We start from the raw sequence: 17,217 nt of genomic DNA, 5'->3' as shown, positions 1-17,217 counted from the left end.
CTCCAAAATAAACATTTTTAGTAATGGCTTTTGAGTGTGTACTGAATTATTACGCATACTGGATGGACTGGTTGACTTATGCTATGCTCCAAACTTTCTATCCGTGAGTCTGGGAGAGAATGTACAGACCTAGGCAATGGGGCGGTACGTAGCCTAGTGGTTAGAGCGTTGGGCCAGTAACCGAAAGGTTGCTAGATCGAATCCCCGAGCTGACAAGGTAAAAATCTGTCGTTCTGCCCCTGAACAAGGCAGTTAACCCACTGTTCCTAGGCCGTCATTGTAAATAAGAATGTTCTTAAATGACTTGCCTAGTTAAAAAAAAAAAATCTATTTAAGTTAAAAAAATAAGATTGGTTCCTTGATTGTGCAAGGCGGCTAACAGAGTTTGCCTACAATTATAGTGCATTTCTATATGATTTTGAATAGCCTAGTAATAGGGCATTTTTATATTTTTAAAATTAAGCTGACATTACCTTAAGCTACAGAATCTCACCACCATGCCTTTCCATCTTTCCGTCAATTACCGTGAGACTGGCAGTCTTTTGCATGACAATAACCGTCTGGAAAAACGTCATGACCACCACAGCCCTAATCTAGCAACGGTGCCTTTACCAAGATTAGAAACCTCTGTACTCTCGCCAAGATTTTTTGGAAAGGACAGGTTGATGCAGAGAGAGAATAAGATCAGGCTTGAGGGACATAAGGAATAAAAAACCTACAAGTGGTAGACTAAAATGCAAACAAATGAGGGACAAGAATATGGACTACTGGGTGACGACTCATGCAATATTGGGTGGGGACAGTCATATTGTTATCCTTCATTCATCCAGGTGATTACATTTTTTGGACCACCACCTATACCTTGGTAAAATAAGAGTAGATCTTATTCTTTAGATATGCTTTAGAAAGACAATTAACAAGAACAGCCGTAGAGCAAATGTGAAATCAGCTTTCAGAAAATTCATTGAAAATTGTGTGTGTTATCTTTCTTCTTATCCTCAGAGGGCCAGTGTGGGTGCAGGTTTGTGTTCTCACCAAGCAACAACACACCTGATTCAACTAATCACATATTGAATCAAGTCTATGATTAGTTGAATCCGGTTTGTACACTGGTTGGCAAAAACAAAAGCCTAAATCCACATTGATCTCCGTGTGATCCGATTGAACCCCCCTGTTATGTGCTACCTTCATGATCAACAATAGTAATGATCAGTTTATTTTAATAACTTTAAGGAATATTAATATGATCCAATTTTACATAAATGTCAGTTTATAAGTTTTGAACATTTGGAAATTAATTAGAATTTACAATTTAAGAGGTGGGCTTATTTGGAACACCAATGGGCCTAGTACGGACTTCTCAAACACACTATATACACACACACACACACACACTTTCAAATTAGTGCAGTTGGCGATTTCTGCCACACCCATTGCTGACAGGTGTATAACAATCGAGCACTCAGCCATGCAATCTCCATAGGAAAAACATTGGCAGTAGAATGGCCTGACCGAAGAGCTCAGTGACTTAACGTGGCACCATCATAGGATGCCACCTCTCCAACAAGTCAGTTCATCAAATTCCTGCCCTGCTAGAGCTGCCCAGGCCAACTGTTATTGTGAAGTGGAAACGTCTTGGAGCAAAGACGGCTCAGCCATGAAGTGGTCGGCCACATGAGCGCAAAACGGGAGCGCGAAATTAGTCGGGAGCTTCACGAAATGGCTTTCCATGGCTGAACAGCCGCACACAAGCCTGAGATCCCCATGCGCAATGCCAAGCATCGGCTGGAGTGGAGTAAAGCTCGCTGCTATTGGACTCTCGAGCAGTGGAAACGCGTTCTCTGGAGTGATGAATCACGCTTCACCATATGGCAGTCTGACAGAAAAATCAGAGTTTGGCGGATGCCAGGGGATTGCTACCTGCCCAAATGCATAGTGCCCACTGTAAAGTTTGGTGGAGGAGGAATAATGGTCTGGGGCTGTTTGTCATGGTTTGGACTGGGCCCATTTGTTCCAGTGAAGGGAAATCTTAACACTACAGCATACACTGAAAACATGCTTAAAACATGCTCTTTCCATGACAGACTGACCAGGTGAAAGCTATGATCCCTTATTGATGTCACTTGTTATATCCACTTCAAAATCAGTGTAGATGAAGGGGTGGAGACCAGTTAAAGACAGATTTTTAAGCCTTGAAACATGGATTGTGCAACATTACCACCCTGCATCCCACCGCTGGCTTGCTTCTGAAGCTAAGCAGGGTCGATCCTGGTCAGTCCATGGATGGTAGACCAGATGCTGCTACAAGTGGTGTTGAAGGGCCAGTAGGAGGCACCCTTTCCACTGGTCTAAAGATATATATCCCAATGCCCCAGGGCAGTGATTAGGGACATTGCCCTGTGTACGGTGCAGTCTTTCGGATGGGATGTTAAACGGGTGTCCTGACTCTCTGGTCACTAAAGATCCCATGGCACTTATCGTAAGAGTAGGGGTGTTAAACCCTGGTGTCCTGGCTAAATTCTCAATCTGGCCCTCATACCATCATGGTCACCGAATCATCCCCAGATTACAATTGGCTCATTCATCCCCCCCTCCTCACCCCTGTCACTATTCCCCAGGTCGTTGCTGTAAAAGAGAACGCGTTGTCACTCAACTTACCTGGTAAAATAAAAGGTTAAATAAATACAATAGTGTGCGTGCCATTCTGAGGGTGAATGGGCAAAGAAAAAAGATTTAAGTGCATTTGAAAGGGGTATGGTAGTAGGTGCCAGGCGCACCAGTTTGTGTCAATAATTGCAACGCTTTTACTTTCAACAGTTTCCTGTGTGTATCAAGAATGGTCCACCACCCAAAAGGGAATCAAGCCAACTTGACAACGGTGGAGTGAACATGGGCCAGCATCCCTGTGGAACGCTTCTGACACCTTGGAGATTCCATGCCACAATGAATTGAGGCTGTTCCGAGGGCAAATGGGGCTGCAACTCAATATTAGGAAGGTGTTCCTAATGTGTGGTATACTCAGTGTATATGAAAGTATACAAATGAAAGCAAAGTTTTAAAGGATTGTTTAAGTCAAATATACGTTGTGGCTTTGTGGCCAATGTGCATGTTCCGGCCCGCTGACCATCCGCTCCAGGAAAAATTATTATAATAAAAATCAGCCCATGGCTGAATCTAGTTGATCTCTGAACTAGGGAATCAGAGTGTAATGTCAGCACCCACGTCCTGGGGTTGAGGATGGATGGAATGAAAGACTTGGTACAAGGAAAATCTAGAAATGTGAGCACATTAAAAATCAGCTAGGCATTAGCTCAAGGAAGAGGCAAAGCAGACTTATGCTAGGCTAGGGAGCCCAATGTGCGAAGTGTCTAAAAAAATGTAAAAATTAACTGGGTGGTTTGAGCCCTGAATGCTAAATCGGCTGACAGCCGTGGTATATCAGACCTTATACCACGGGTATGACAAAACATGTATTTTTACTGCTCTAATTACATTGGTAACCAGTTTATAATAGCCAAGTCTTTATTTAAGCAATAAGGTACCTTGGGGGTTTGTGGTATATGGCCAATATACCACACCTCCTCGAGCCTTACTGCTTAAATAAAGACTGAGCTATGGCAGGAACAAAGGCCCATACCAGGCAAGTTCCAACAGATCAATCCAGCCATCCCATTCTGCCAGCCGGTGAATTAGTTCTACCAAACATGTGATCAAACTCAAGGAAACTACCAACTAGCAATTAGGATTTAAATATAACATTCTGTTACTAGAATGCAGCTTTTGTTAAAAATGCTATTTCAGACAGCTTCAGGCTCCTATTCCAGGATTTCCAGGGCATGACACTTTTTTTAAACTAAGCCTGTGTACTATCAAAAGACCTATGGAAAAACACACATAGCTCACTATTGGACGATAAAAAACACCCTTAAAATGTCAGCGAGCTTTCCCATCACAATGCCAGGAATTCTGGTTGTGCGGAGAGGCTCTCAGGAGCAGGAGCCTGCCTGGAGCTGTGGTGAGGGCGGGCAGTGTGATACAGATAAGGTTCCATCTCTCTTTCCAACAGAAATTATTTCGGGAGAAGATAAGCTTGACAGGGCTGGAACATAGTGTCTGAGTAGTAGGCTACCCCTGAGTGCAGGACGGGGGCAAAATATCACAGTCAAAACAACAAATGGGCAAAAGAGCAACATCACTGCTTTCGGCTAAGGTCAGCGGTCAAACTAGCCTGGGTGCCAGTCTGTTCCTGCTCTCTTGACAACATTTGGCATGGCAATTCCATAGGGAGTTGGCAAGAGAGCAAAAACAGATTGGAACCCCAGACCCCGCCAGAGCTAGCGGAAAAACACCACAAAAAGTCAAATCAGGTTAGAGTCAGATAACCATAGCATCCTTAGAAAACAGCTAGCATTGTGTTTTTTGATGGAACTGATTAGCCTACTCATAACCTAGCAGCCAAACATGTTGGAAACTGCTTTACGAGTTAAATGTTACAGGCAAAGCTCTCAGAAACATGAAACTACCACGGCCCACATAATTTTGGTTTTATGGGTGGAGAGAACACACCCAGCTAGCTACCTCAGAGCAGAGGCCGGGCAAGCAGCTCTGACTCTCTCCAGGCGCAGGCAGCACGTACAGAATGGCTTTGGGACACACAGGGGACTCCAGGCCAGTCAAAGACAAGAGGTTATTTGATTAGCATGGAATTTTATTAAGCTGTGGGTGAAGAAGCAGAGTGGTGGTGGAGAGGGGGTTGAAGCAAAGGCTTCCATTCATTGAGGGAGATTGCAGCTAAGGGGGAAAAGAGGAACAACACCCTTGTGTGTGTGGCTGCCCTGGGCTTGAGCTTCGGAAAAGTCGCCACAGCTTTTTGCCATTAAGTCAGAGCAGAGCCGGAGTGTGTGCATTAGGTGAGTGCCTTTCTCTAGGACAGGCAGGCAGGCCAGGGAGACTAAACAACTGTTCTTCTTTAAAAGGGAGTCGTTTTTAATATGGCTAGCAGCCCTGGCACCCTCCATGTAGATGATGCTCTTTAAAAAAGGTCCTACCTACTGAATAGTGTCTGTTCCAGGTGTGTAGGAGCCAAATAAATAGAACCACAAACCATAGGAAAAAAAGGAAAATCCAAAACCGAGGCTTGAAAGCAAAATAAAGATGTTTATTGAACCATCACGGTGCCCCAAAAAACCATAGCGCAAGAAAATTCATAAAATTAAAATAGGTGAAAACAAGCTTTTTTACCTCAGGTCATCAGTGGAAATTGTCAGCACACACACCTGGCTTGTATTTCAAGGTTAATTGCATGTGTCACATGATCAAGCAAGAAAAACACTGGAAAATCTATGAATCAGTACCAAGTACAATAGAATACATGATCTAGATTATATACAAAATATACAAAAGCAAGAAATATCAATTATTTAGGGAGCTTTTTTTAGCCACGTTTCAATAAACATCTTTATTTTGCATTAAAGCCTCGGTTTTAAACAATTACTTTTTCGACAGTGTGCGGTTTTATTTATTTGAACTCCATGTAGAGAAATGCTTCCCCCATCTGTATTCGGCTTAGCCTAATACCTGCTAGCTTAATTTAAAGCTGCAATATGTAACTTTTCGGGCGACCCGGTCATATTCACATAGAAAATGTTTGTTATAGCTCTGTCACTCATTAAAAGCAAGTCTAAGAAGCGGTAGATTTGTTTTATGTGCGCCATTTCTATGCCTCCCGTTTATAAGTTTTGTTTATGGGGGGGTATCAGGATATTATTATGGACGACATATGGCAATATCATTTTGTACAATATGGCAATACTTTTGCGCTAGTCGGCTGTAACTGTACCAAAACTGTTATATTTTTTCCATTCTAGCTTGTTCTTCATCTTTTTAAATAGTGAGCCAATTTGTTTTCAGCACTTATTTCCATGACTGATCAAAATAAAACTCTCATGCTCTCTCGTCCCTCGAATCTCAACAAATTTAAAACCGTGAGAATCACAATACATATCGTATCGGCACCTAAGTATGGTGATGATATTGTATCGTGAGGCCCCTGGCAGTTCCCAGTCCTATTCATACTTATCACACATTTTAGGCAACTTGCTTGTGGGTCTTTCTATAAATAATTGGGCAAATTTGACACACTAGGATCAAAATTTAAAATGGTTGGAAACAAAAATATATATATTTTGATGCAGTTATAAGTGTGTAGTTAAAGGAATATATGCAAATTTTCCCATAACTCCTCCTATAAAACATAGATCTAGGCCTATTCACAATTTAAGCAGGGTTCATACAGACATTGGCAAGTCAAATTCAAGGACTTTTTCAAGCACTTAATTGTAATTTAAGGACCTCAATGTTAGACAATTGTATAATTTATATAATTGTACATATAGGGCACAATACAAACCCCTCCCCAAAAAGTATGCAAAGTGTAAAAAAAAAAGTTTTTTTAAAAATTAAATTAAATATGCCATTATCAAAGAGTTTGTTTAGGCCTTGCAAACAAATTGATATTCTAATTCTAATTACTATATTGTAAAATATGAGGCAAGTTGGAGCCAGCATTAGATGTTGCCATCCTCATAACAGCACGTGGTTTTACCACAACAGAGTTTCGCAACACCCTTCAACTGAAGCGCCAGGAAACAAACGAAAGTGGCAGATATAATCACAGATAAGGGAGAATGAAAAAGTATAAATTGCCTTCGATAATTACAAGCACAAAAGTAAGGAAACGTCAGATTTTCAAGGTAGGCCTATTCCAGTACTTGAACTTCTGAGCTCCAAATTCCAGATTGAGTATACTACTTCAAGCCCCTTGTATTGTTTAAACTAAAAAAGGTGTAACATGGAAACCAAAATGTATGACATGTAAATCAGCAGAACATATTGTGAAGACGAACACGAGGCTATGTAATTTGTTGCCATTCTATTCAGAATGATTAAGAAGAATAGCGTTGGGTGTTGCACAATAGTCTATCCTACACAATTGCGCACAGTAGACTCAGTGTCCAATCCGAGCCACAAAAAAACTGAAAATGACATCACCTGGATGCTACCTCTGTTAAATCTAACAAGACCCTGCTGTAAATCAAGCAGTAGTGCTGAGCGATTAGTGCTTTTTGCAGTCGGTCCGGTTTGGATAAATTAAAAAAGAAACCAAAGCTAAAAATAGTTAACATTCAATTGCCAAAACATTGATCATATTTTTATTTTTTATTTTTTTAAACAGTCTGTCAGGTCCAGATTGATGTCGACCCAATAGATAAATAGGAAATAATAAAATGATTTAGTTATTTGATGACTATTATTTTTCATTGCTTAAAGTAATCAACTCATCTCTGCTCAGACAGTAGCAGCCAGGCCATATAATGCTCCCCATACAGTACTATCTTTAGTCACCCTATTTGGCTAGCATGCCTATCATGCTGCAGAGCTGTCTGACGAGATCATTTTACTATTTCCTCAAAGTAGGTAAGGCATACTTTAACAAACTGTCTTGGTATACATTCCTCTTTCACACGGTTTGTGTGTGTGTGTACCTGACGTATCAGGCGTAAAAGTGTATCCGTCCGCAGATCAGTATATAATGACAGATGCTCATGTCCACACCCTAACAATGGGGGGTCATCCCAAAAGCGGGAAGACAGGCGACAAACTTAAGTCTAAAGTTAGGTTGAATATGGTCATTGTAGTTAATTACGTTTCGACGCTGACCTAGGTTGAAAATTTGCTTAATCAAAACTACAACTCCCAGCATCCCACATTGTAGTTTCCTCGATTTCTCTCGTGAATTATTTGATTTCTCGACAGAAACGGCGCATTGGGGTCACAAAAAATCTGGAGCAAACAGAATTCAAGTAATTGAACTGATGTTGGTAAAAACAAAAACGCCAGTTAACTGAGCACTATCAAGCATAGAAAAATCAATTCACTAGACATATTAGATCCAACATGCATATAGGCACAATTGTCTTCACTGGCGAAACAAATTACCTTTCTTCAAGCACTTGGGCTGTTTTTGCATCGCATGTGCTATCACAACAGCTGTTCGTATATTGACTGTCATTCAGAAAATTCCTTCCTGGATCAGATAATGACGCTGCTTGAAAATATCAGTGTAATTAAACAGCTTGACACCAAATGCGCATCATACAAGTATTATGTATAGTATAGTTAACCATGTTTACACACACACAGTATTACGGTTAGTACCTCATATCCCACTTAAGGTCTTATTCACGATAAGCTGTTTACATGCACCTTTGATATCCCGCTTACGAGTATCCCCGTTTCCATGAATATTCCTCATTTAAATTCATATGGGTGAAATGGAATAGTAACTAAACGCAAGCAGAGAGTACTTCAACCACGTAAAATATGCACCCAAGGCAAACTGAACCTTTAATTTCCTTAAAACCGATCCAACTGATGACATTTTAACATTTTGGACAGGACCAATCTTTTCACTGTTATTGTGCTTGCTCCTGGGTCTCTAAATACAGACAACTTTACCAGTATTAACTACACTGAACAAATATATAAATGCAACAAAAATGTTTCACGAGGTGAAATTCAAATCCCAGAAATGTTCTATAAGCGCAAAAAGCTTATTTCTCTCAAAAGTGCACAAATTTGTTTACATCCCTGTTAGTGAGCATTTCTACTTAGCCAAGATAATCCATACACCTGAAAGGTGTCGCATATCAAGAAGCTGATTAAACAGCATGATCATTACACAGGTGCACCTTGTGCTGAGGAGAAAAGGACACTACAATGTGGAGATTTGCAACACAACGCCAGTCTTAAGTTAAGGGAGCGTGCAATTGGAATGCTGACTGCAGGAATGTCAACCAGAGCTGTTGCAAGATAATTGAATGTTCATTTCTCTACCATAAGCCACCTCCAATGTTGTTTTAGAGAATTTGGCAGAATCACTTTTTGAAGTGATTTCTTTGACAATCAGATAAAAGCATCCTCACACAACACCCATGATAAGAGAAACAGCCTGCACAGACCGCGAAAAACATTAAAATGGGAAAAGATGATTACATGCCACAGTATCATGTCTAAGATAAATATTTCCCAGGCATCTTAACCCTGGTTTCTCAAAACCGCGATATAATCTTTTTTCGGGTTATTGCAAAACTCGATATGCCGCTTATGTTCGTCAACTCAGAAACAGAATACTTGAGTACCCCGGAAAATAGGGGGATATGGGTGTGCATGTAAACATGGTCAGTGAAGAACCACGTTAATGACAGTATCAATTGACGTTTTAATTATCAAGTTAAGGTGATATTTTTAGAAGCTCTCGATTTTGCCATCACAGATTTTTGGAGAGTTGTCCGTCAAAAAAAATAATTATCTTCACCCTGTAATATAAGGAGACAAAATGTTACACTGCATTTCTGAGATATATACACTACCGTTCAAAAGCTTGGGGTCACCTAGAAATGTCCTTGTTTTTTAAATAAACATTTTTTGAAAAGAAAACCCTTTTGCAATTATTTTAGCACAGCTGAAAACTGTTGTTCTAATTAAAGAAGCAGTAAAACTGGCAGCATCATTGAATAGTAGCCGCAAAACACCAGTCTCAATGTCAACAGTGAAGAGGCAACTCCGGGATGCTGGCTTTCTAGGCAGAGTTCCTCTGTCCAGTGTCTGTGTTCTTTTGCCCATCTAAATGTTTTATTTTTATTGGCCAGTCTGAGATATGGCTTTTTCTTTGCAACTCTGCCTAGATGGCCAGCATCCCGGAGTCGCCTCTTCACTGGTGTTTTGCAGGTACTTTTTAATGACGCTGCCAGAACAAGAATAGACTGACGAGTTTCAGAACAAAGGTCTTTGTTTTTGCCCATTTTTGAGCCTGTAATCGAACCCACAAATGATGATGCTCCAGGTACTCAACTAGTCTAAAGGCAGACAGTTTTATTGCTTCTTTAACCAGAACAACAGTTTTCAGCTGTGCTAACATAATTGCAAAAGGGTTTTCTAATGATCAATTAGCTTTTTAAAATGATAAACTTGGATTAGCTAACACGATGTGCCATTGGAACACGAGTGATGGTTGCTGATAATGGGCCTCTGTACGCCTACGTAAATATTCCATTAAAAAAAAATCTGCTGTTTCCACCAACAATAGTCATTTACAACATTAACAATGTCTACACTGTATTTCTGATCAATCTGATGTTATTTTAATTAACAAACAAAAAGTGATTCTCTTTCAAAACAAGGACATTTTTAAGTGACCCCAAACATTTCAACGGTCATGTATATATATATAAAAAAACTAAAACTGTCCGACAGCTAGATCCAGGATTCAAGTTCAATGGGTAATTTAATTGATTAATGCTTAATATATGATATAACTTACACTGCCATGAATGCAAGGAGAGAAAAGTAATGTGTTTCATGTCACACGACTTTGGACCAATACTTCAAGACACCTACCATGACAGGGTTAAAAATAGGTTTTAAATCAACTCCTGAATTTGATTGAATATAGATATGTTCAATCCTTATAGCTGAATGTAATGACAAGAAAAAACCTGCGATTATTATCAATGACTTATCAACAGCTGTAGCAAGTTGTCCAGCATACCAAAACCTCAACGGTACCCTAGTTTATAGAAAGGCCCTTATAGGTTCACACCTGTCTGCATAACATTGCCGTTGCTTAATACAACTACAGGAAATTCAGGCTAGTGCTTTCCATTGAGTTACATTTACATACTGCTTCAGATGGGATTATTGAATGATCCCAGTCCTCGGGAAGCAGACAGTAAGCGATATCCTGAAAGCCCAATTCACCAAAAAGGATAGTTACAGTGTAACCACACATATGGACTACTTAGATGTCACACTGGCTAATATGCAGAGGCTTTCGACTACCATGTGAATCGAAGACATCCAGCCTTCACTAGAATGCTCTGAATGATATTAACAGAGACAAAGGCTGTGTTCCAATATCCACATGTGATTGTCACTAAAAATGCATGCCCAATACAATGTTTTATTCTAAGTGGTATGGACATTCATGGGAACATAGGCAGACACACGACAGTCCCCAACTGACACGCACTCAAGGAGGGTACATCACTGTCTTTTCTGGGGGAGAAACCTCAACAACAGTTTTGTTTTCGGTTTGCATGATTGATACTCGAGTCTGGAGGTGTTCCTCTGAGGTTTAGCACGTGGCAGTCTGATACAAGTTACATCATGAGCGGGGAATGAGTGACACAGTAAAACGTCAGGGCAGGCAGACCCAAGCAAGTTAACTGATGCAGCTGGGTTGGCAGGTTCGAACAGGCGTGATGCTACCACTTCAGAGGATATTAAAAAATAAATGTCCATGTATAGCCCTACTCTCCAAAGAGTTTGTTCTAATATTGCCTGTACATCACAGAGGAGGCCTTCAGGCAGACAGCCACAACCCCTGTCACATTTGGTCCACTCTGCCTTTTTACATGCCTTTCCTGTTTTGATTCAATGCATTATTGACAACCAAAAGCCCAACCTGGCCTCGGAGCATTTCGTATCATTCTGTACATAAATCCGAGACACTCCATTTAGCATATGTTCCATTTCTTATGGTATGTATTAATTTGTGGATGTCCAACACCCATTTCGTATGATGTGTTACAAGTGTCCAAAATGTCTATGTTACTAACTCTAGCTAAGTGGCTAGCGTTAGCTATGCTAGGGGTTAAGGTTAGGGGAAGGGTTAGCTAAAAGTATTAAGGTTAAGGGACAAGTTAGCTAACATGTTAAGTATTTGCAAAGTAGCTCAAAAGTAGTAAGTAGTTGAAAAATTGGTTAATAGCTAAAATGCTAACTTTGTCCATGATGAGATTCGAAGTAGCATCCACCCAACTTTCATTTTTGGATGGAGTAAGTCTTGTGTCACCATACCATAGTAATTTGAGTGTTCTGTGAACCTTTACTGTGTTACGTCTTGTCTATGAGACCAGGCTGCAAAGTCACCATGGTCAAGGTTGGACTGTCTGTCCATCTTCATGGAAACAAAACTACACAGTTATTTATTAATATTTCGACTGCAAAATACCCTCAGGTTCAAATAGCATAGCACCTTCACTATCAACAGCGTTGACGATTTTAAAATAGCTACTAGTAGTAGTGAAATGTGTCAATTGTAATTATATCAATAATCAGACATACCGGTATTCAACTTAATTAGAATATTCAGCCATTCTAGCATCGATGCCTGATAAGAAGTTAACATGGACATTTAAAAATATATATTTTAACTAACGGTTCCCGGAAACAGAAAAAAAAATGGACTGGAATGACGATATAGATACCTTTTATTTCCCTGGCTGATCAACAGTCACTCGGCAGCAGACATAACTTTAGTGAGCAATATGTTTGGAACATCAAATCGCAATAAAAAAAACTCAACGTGTTATTGCAATAACGTTACATATAATGTAGAATCGCAATACATATCGTTTAGGCACGTAGTTACATATCGTGATAACATCGTATCGTGGGATCCCTGGCAATTCACAGCCCTACTAACGTTACATCTCATGGTTGTTTTGGATTGCCACTTGTTCAGCTTGTTAGCCAAATAACGTTAGCTAATCAGCTAACAGGTAGTCAACGTTAGTGAGCTAACGTTTACAAGGTAGCAAGCTAATCTTCAAGACGTCGGCTGGCTAACAAATATAGCCTATAGCAGGCAGCTATTCATATAGCTGCCTACACCAGGTAGCTAGAAAGTTGGTTAGCAAACTAACTTCAGTTATTTAATCTAAACGTTAGCTAGCTAATTTAATCAAACCAATTTCAGCTTGGCTAACGGTAGCTAGCTTACTAACACATTCATTACCTAGTTAGCTAAATTATGCTAATGATAGTTAGCTAATTCAATAACATATCTAGCTAACTTTAGCGAGCCAAGCTTATCGTCAGGTTAACGCTGGCTAGTTTACTTACCAAAAGGCAATCCGTGTTTATTTCCGACTTCGGGTCCTTCAACATGGCATCGATTTTCTCAAAACGAGCTTCCAAACTTTCTCCAGCCGACATTTTTGCAGACAAGTAGAGTTCCACGCCGGTGCTATAGCTGAATAAAACGAGTTAGCAATCTAGCTCAAGTGCTAACGTAGCTATTTAGCCTAATGTTATTTCCTTTGCGTGAACTCAAGTGTTTAGAAAGAACCCACAGATTCAATCAAAGAAACGTGTCTCTTATCTCTTTTTCACTGACCATGAAACGTTTGATGTTCAAAAGCCACATTTTCAGAATAAATATTTCCCCAGTTCAGACAGGTTTTGCAGACAACTTCAGCAATTCAAAAGAAGTTAATTTAGCTCGCGTTAGCAAGTTAACTTGGCTAAATGCATCAACAGATTAGTCGGCGTCCACAGGATGCCGCAGATGAGTTGTGCAGAATTAAAAAAATATATCAATACATCCAAAGAGTAAAACTTAAATACAGTTTTAAAAATCCGATAGGCTGCAAAGTAGCCACATTACTCCCGGGCTTGTTTCCATATATCAGTGTAAGGCCCTTGAAAAAAAAACAATAAACGAGTCTGACAGCTGCAAAGTAGAAGTGGCGGAAAAACAATGATCCTTCCAAATTTCGATCAGTTTAAAACACCGTCTTGTTACAACATTTCATTGCCGTCCGTTCGCTGTAAGCCTCACATTGTCATCGGCCATCGATATTGACCTATACAGAAGGAAAACTTTCTGGTTCTACATAGATAAATCTGGTTTTGATCTAACGTTAGCTATGTTATTTTTCGAAAAACTAAACGATGCCCGATTTTCTCCCACCGCCTGACCAACATGTCCGCCTTCCTGTTCAAACACCCGGAGAAGCAACTTTGAAACGTCAAGTACTGCGCATGAGCCCCGGTGGAGGCTCATTGAAGGAGTTTACCACCATAGACGGTATGGAGTTTACCCTGGCTGGGTTGTTGAGCGCACGATCATGATGATGACAACATGTTGTAGGGCCCAGCTCAAACACGCCCCTCTTTACAATATACATGTCAATGTAAATTCCACATAAGGAGGCCCGGCCAAACCCAATTCAAAAGTAGGCAAATACATCCTGCTTTATCTAGCCTTTCAGACTCCCACTCAGCCAGTACTTCAAAATCAAATAGAGATTTCCAATCCATCTACACCGGTGTCAGCACTCAACAGTGTAAAACCCCAGTTTACAAAGGAGTTTGTGCATGGGCTAGGCTTAGTTCTCAACATAATTCTGCCCAAAAACAATGCCAATTTCTCTCAACCAGAGATGTGGGCTTTGGTGGTAAGCGTTGATGCTGCCCTGTGATAAGCAGTGTCCAAATATTTTTTATTGTCCATTGTGCTCTCAAGTAGCGCAGCGGTCTAAGGCAATGCATCTCAATGCAATGCTAGAAGCGTCACTACCGAACCTGGTTCGAATCCAGGCTTCATAACAACTGGCCGCAATTGGGAGTCCCATAGGGCGACGCGCCATTGGCCCAGCGTTGTCCGCTTTTGGCCGGGCATTGTAAATAATAATAATTTGTTCACTGTGGTCTCCACCAACGTTCCGTCACAAAAAAAAAATCCAACATAAATCATGTAGCAGATATAGGATATGGTAGAAAGAGTATGTGGCCTTTTTTGTAGCCTACTGGCTCGAGATAAAGGTATGACAATGTAATGAGACGGACACTTTTTACATCATGCAGGTTTATCCGATCAAATAGCCTAACCTACAAAATGCGCCTAACCTAAAAACAGGATAGGTCAGTAAAATGTCCTGGAGTTTCACCCAATTGTCATGATCAGTGGTTTCAAGTTGTACCTGTCCATTATTGACAAGCTAATCATGGCGAAAAATAAAATCATTATGCGTTTCCGGCTGTGTAAACACATTGCAAATAGCCTCACGATAACTCCTGATAAAGTTGGGTAGCGGCTTTTCAGAGCTTAAATAGCCAAATTGATTAGTCACATGAATCAGGACTAGTAAAGCCAATGTAACGGCCTGTTTAGCAAATGGTGGGGCTACCACATGGATTCATAAAATTCCATTGTGGGCTGATTTGGTAAAACTAGATCTCAGAGCTGACTTCTTTTGGACATCTTTTTTTGGTGTTTTGCAAACGGTAGGCTTACCACATAGATGGGCAAAATTCAATTTCAGGCAACAATGTAGGCTACTCCTACAGCGGCCGAGGGACGTGCATCTCAGTGCTAGAGGCGTCACTACAGACCCTGGTTTGATTCCAGGCTGTATCACAACCGCCCGTGATTTGGAGTCCCATAGGGTGGCACATAATTGGCCCAGCGTCATGCAGGTTAGGCTGTCATTGCAAATAAGAATTTGTTCTTTAACTGACTTGCCAAGATAAAAAAAATTAAAAAGTTAAATAAAAATGTAATAAATTAGCACAGACCAACTCACGCCATCTTTTTTTGGTGCAGTCTGGACCAACGTTGATTTCCACATACAAGGACATTGAGTTTTGATCTAGTACAAAACAAATTTGAACCAATCAAAGACATCTGCTCCTTTTATTCTCTGTCCCCAACGCTCTAGGCGACCAGTTTTGATAGCCTTTAGCCGCACCCTCATTCTACTCCTCCTCTGTTCCGCGGGTGATGTGGAGGTAAACCCAGGCCCTGCATGTCCCCAGGCACCCTCATTTGTTGACTTCTGTGATCGAAAAAGCCTTGGTTTCATGCACGTCAACCTCAGAAGCCTCCTCCCTAAGTTTGTTTTACTCACTGCTTTAGCACACTCTGCTAACCCTGATGTCCTTGCCGTGTCTGAATCCTGGCTCAGGAAGGCCACCAAAAATTCTGAGATTTCCATACCCAACTATAACATTTTCCGTTAAGATAGAACTGCCAAAGGGGGAGGAGTTGCAGTTTACTGCAGAGATAGCCTGCAAAGTAATGTCATACTTTCCAGGTCCATACCCAAACAGTTCGAACTACTAATTTTGAAAATTACTCTCTCCAGAAATAAGTCTCTCACTGTTGCCGACTGCTACCGACCCCCCTCAGCTCCCAGCTGTGCCCTGGACACCATTTGTGAATTGATCGCCCCCCATCTAGCTTCAGAGTTTGTTCTGTTAGGTGACCTAAACTGGGATATGCTTAGCACCCCGGCAGTCCTACAATCCAAGCTAGATGCCCTCAATCTCACACAAATCATCAAGGAACCCACCAGGTACAACCCTAAATCTGTAAACAAGGGCACCCTCATAGACGTCATCCTGACCAACTGGCCCTCCAAATACACCTCCGCTGTCTTCAACCAGGATCTCAGCGATCACTGCCTCATTGCCTGTATCCGCTACGGAGCCGCAGTCAAACGACCACCCCTCATCACTGTCAAACGCTCCCTAAAACACTTCTGCGAGCAGGCCTTTCTAATCGACCTGGCCCGGGTATCCTGGAAGGACATTGACCTCATCCCGTCAGTTGAGGATGCCTGGTCATTCTTTAAAAGTAACTTCCTCACCATTTTAGATAAGCATGCTCCGTTCAAAAAATGCAGAACTAAGAAGAGATATAGCCCTTGGTTCACTCCAGACCTGACTGCCCTCGACCAGCACAAAAATATCCTGTGGCGGACTGCAATAGCATCGAATAGTCCCCGCGATATGCAACTCTTCAGGGAAGTCAGGAACCAATACACGCAGTCAGTCAGGAAAGCTAAGGCCAGCTTCTTCAGGCAGAAGTTTGCATCCTGTAGCTCCAACTCCAAAAAGTTCTGGGACACTGTGAAGTCCATGGAGAACAAGAGCACCTCCTCCCAGCTGCCCACTGCAATGAGGCTAGGTAACACGGTCACCACCGATAAATCCATGATTATCGAAAACTTCAACAAGCATTTCTCAACAGCTGGCCCTGCCTTCCGCCTGGCTACTCCAACCTCGGCCAACAGCTCCGCCCCCCGCCGCAGCTACTCCCCAAGCCTCTCCCGGTTCTCCTTTACCCAAATCCAGATAGCAGATGTTCTGAAAGAGCTGCAAAACCTGGACCCGTACAAATCAGCTGGGCTTGACAATCTGGACCCTCTATTCCTGAAACTATCCGCCGCCATTGTCGCAACCACTAATACCAGCCTGTCCAACCTCTCTTTCATATCGTCTGAGATCCCCAAGGATTGGAAAGCTGCCGCAGTCATCCCCCTCTTCAAAGGGGGAGACATCCTGGACCCAAACTGTTACAGACCTATA

The 17,217-nt window shown here is 41.4% G+C and overlaps 1 protein-coding gene across 7 annotated transcripts in view; it reads right to left on the bottom strand.

The window, feature by feature from the left end:
* The window catches only part of rock1 (Rho-associated, coiled-coil containing protein kinase 1), a 70,874-nt gene extending 56,941 nt beyond the window's left edge, over positions 1–13,933 (bottom strand). For 4 of the 7 annotated variants that reach the window (XM_024391317.2, XM_024391319.2, XM_024391320.2 and 1 more), the window contains exon 1: positions 12,967–13,930. In XM_024391317.2, coding sequence (XP_024247085.1) covers positions 12,967–13,059 — 93 coding nt within the window. In that variant the 5' untranslated portion in view covers positions 13,060–13,930. Of the gene's footprint in view, positions 1–12,966 lie in introns of all 7 variants that reach the window. The other 3 variants (XM_024391322.2, XM_024391316.2, XM_024391321.2) reach the window with 3 other exon arrangements.
* Positions 13,934–17,217: the final 3,284 nt, after the last annotated feature.

The sequence above is a fragment of the Oncorhynchus tshawytscha genome, linkage group LG28, assembly GCF_018296145.1.
Source record: "Oncorhynchus tshawytscha isolate Ot180627B linkage group LG28, Otsh_v2.0, whole genome shotgun sequence".
In the NCBI taxonomy this organism is placed as follows: Eukaryota; Metazoa; Chordata; class Actinopteri; order Salmoniformes; family Salmonidae; genus Oncorhynchus; species Oncorhynchus tshawytscha.
Note: the sequence above shows the minus strand (reverse complement) of the source record. Positions and strands in the feature narration are given on the sequence as shown.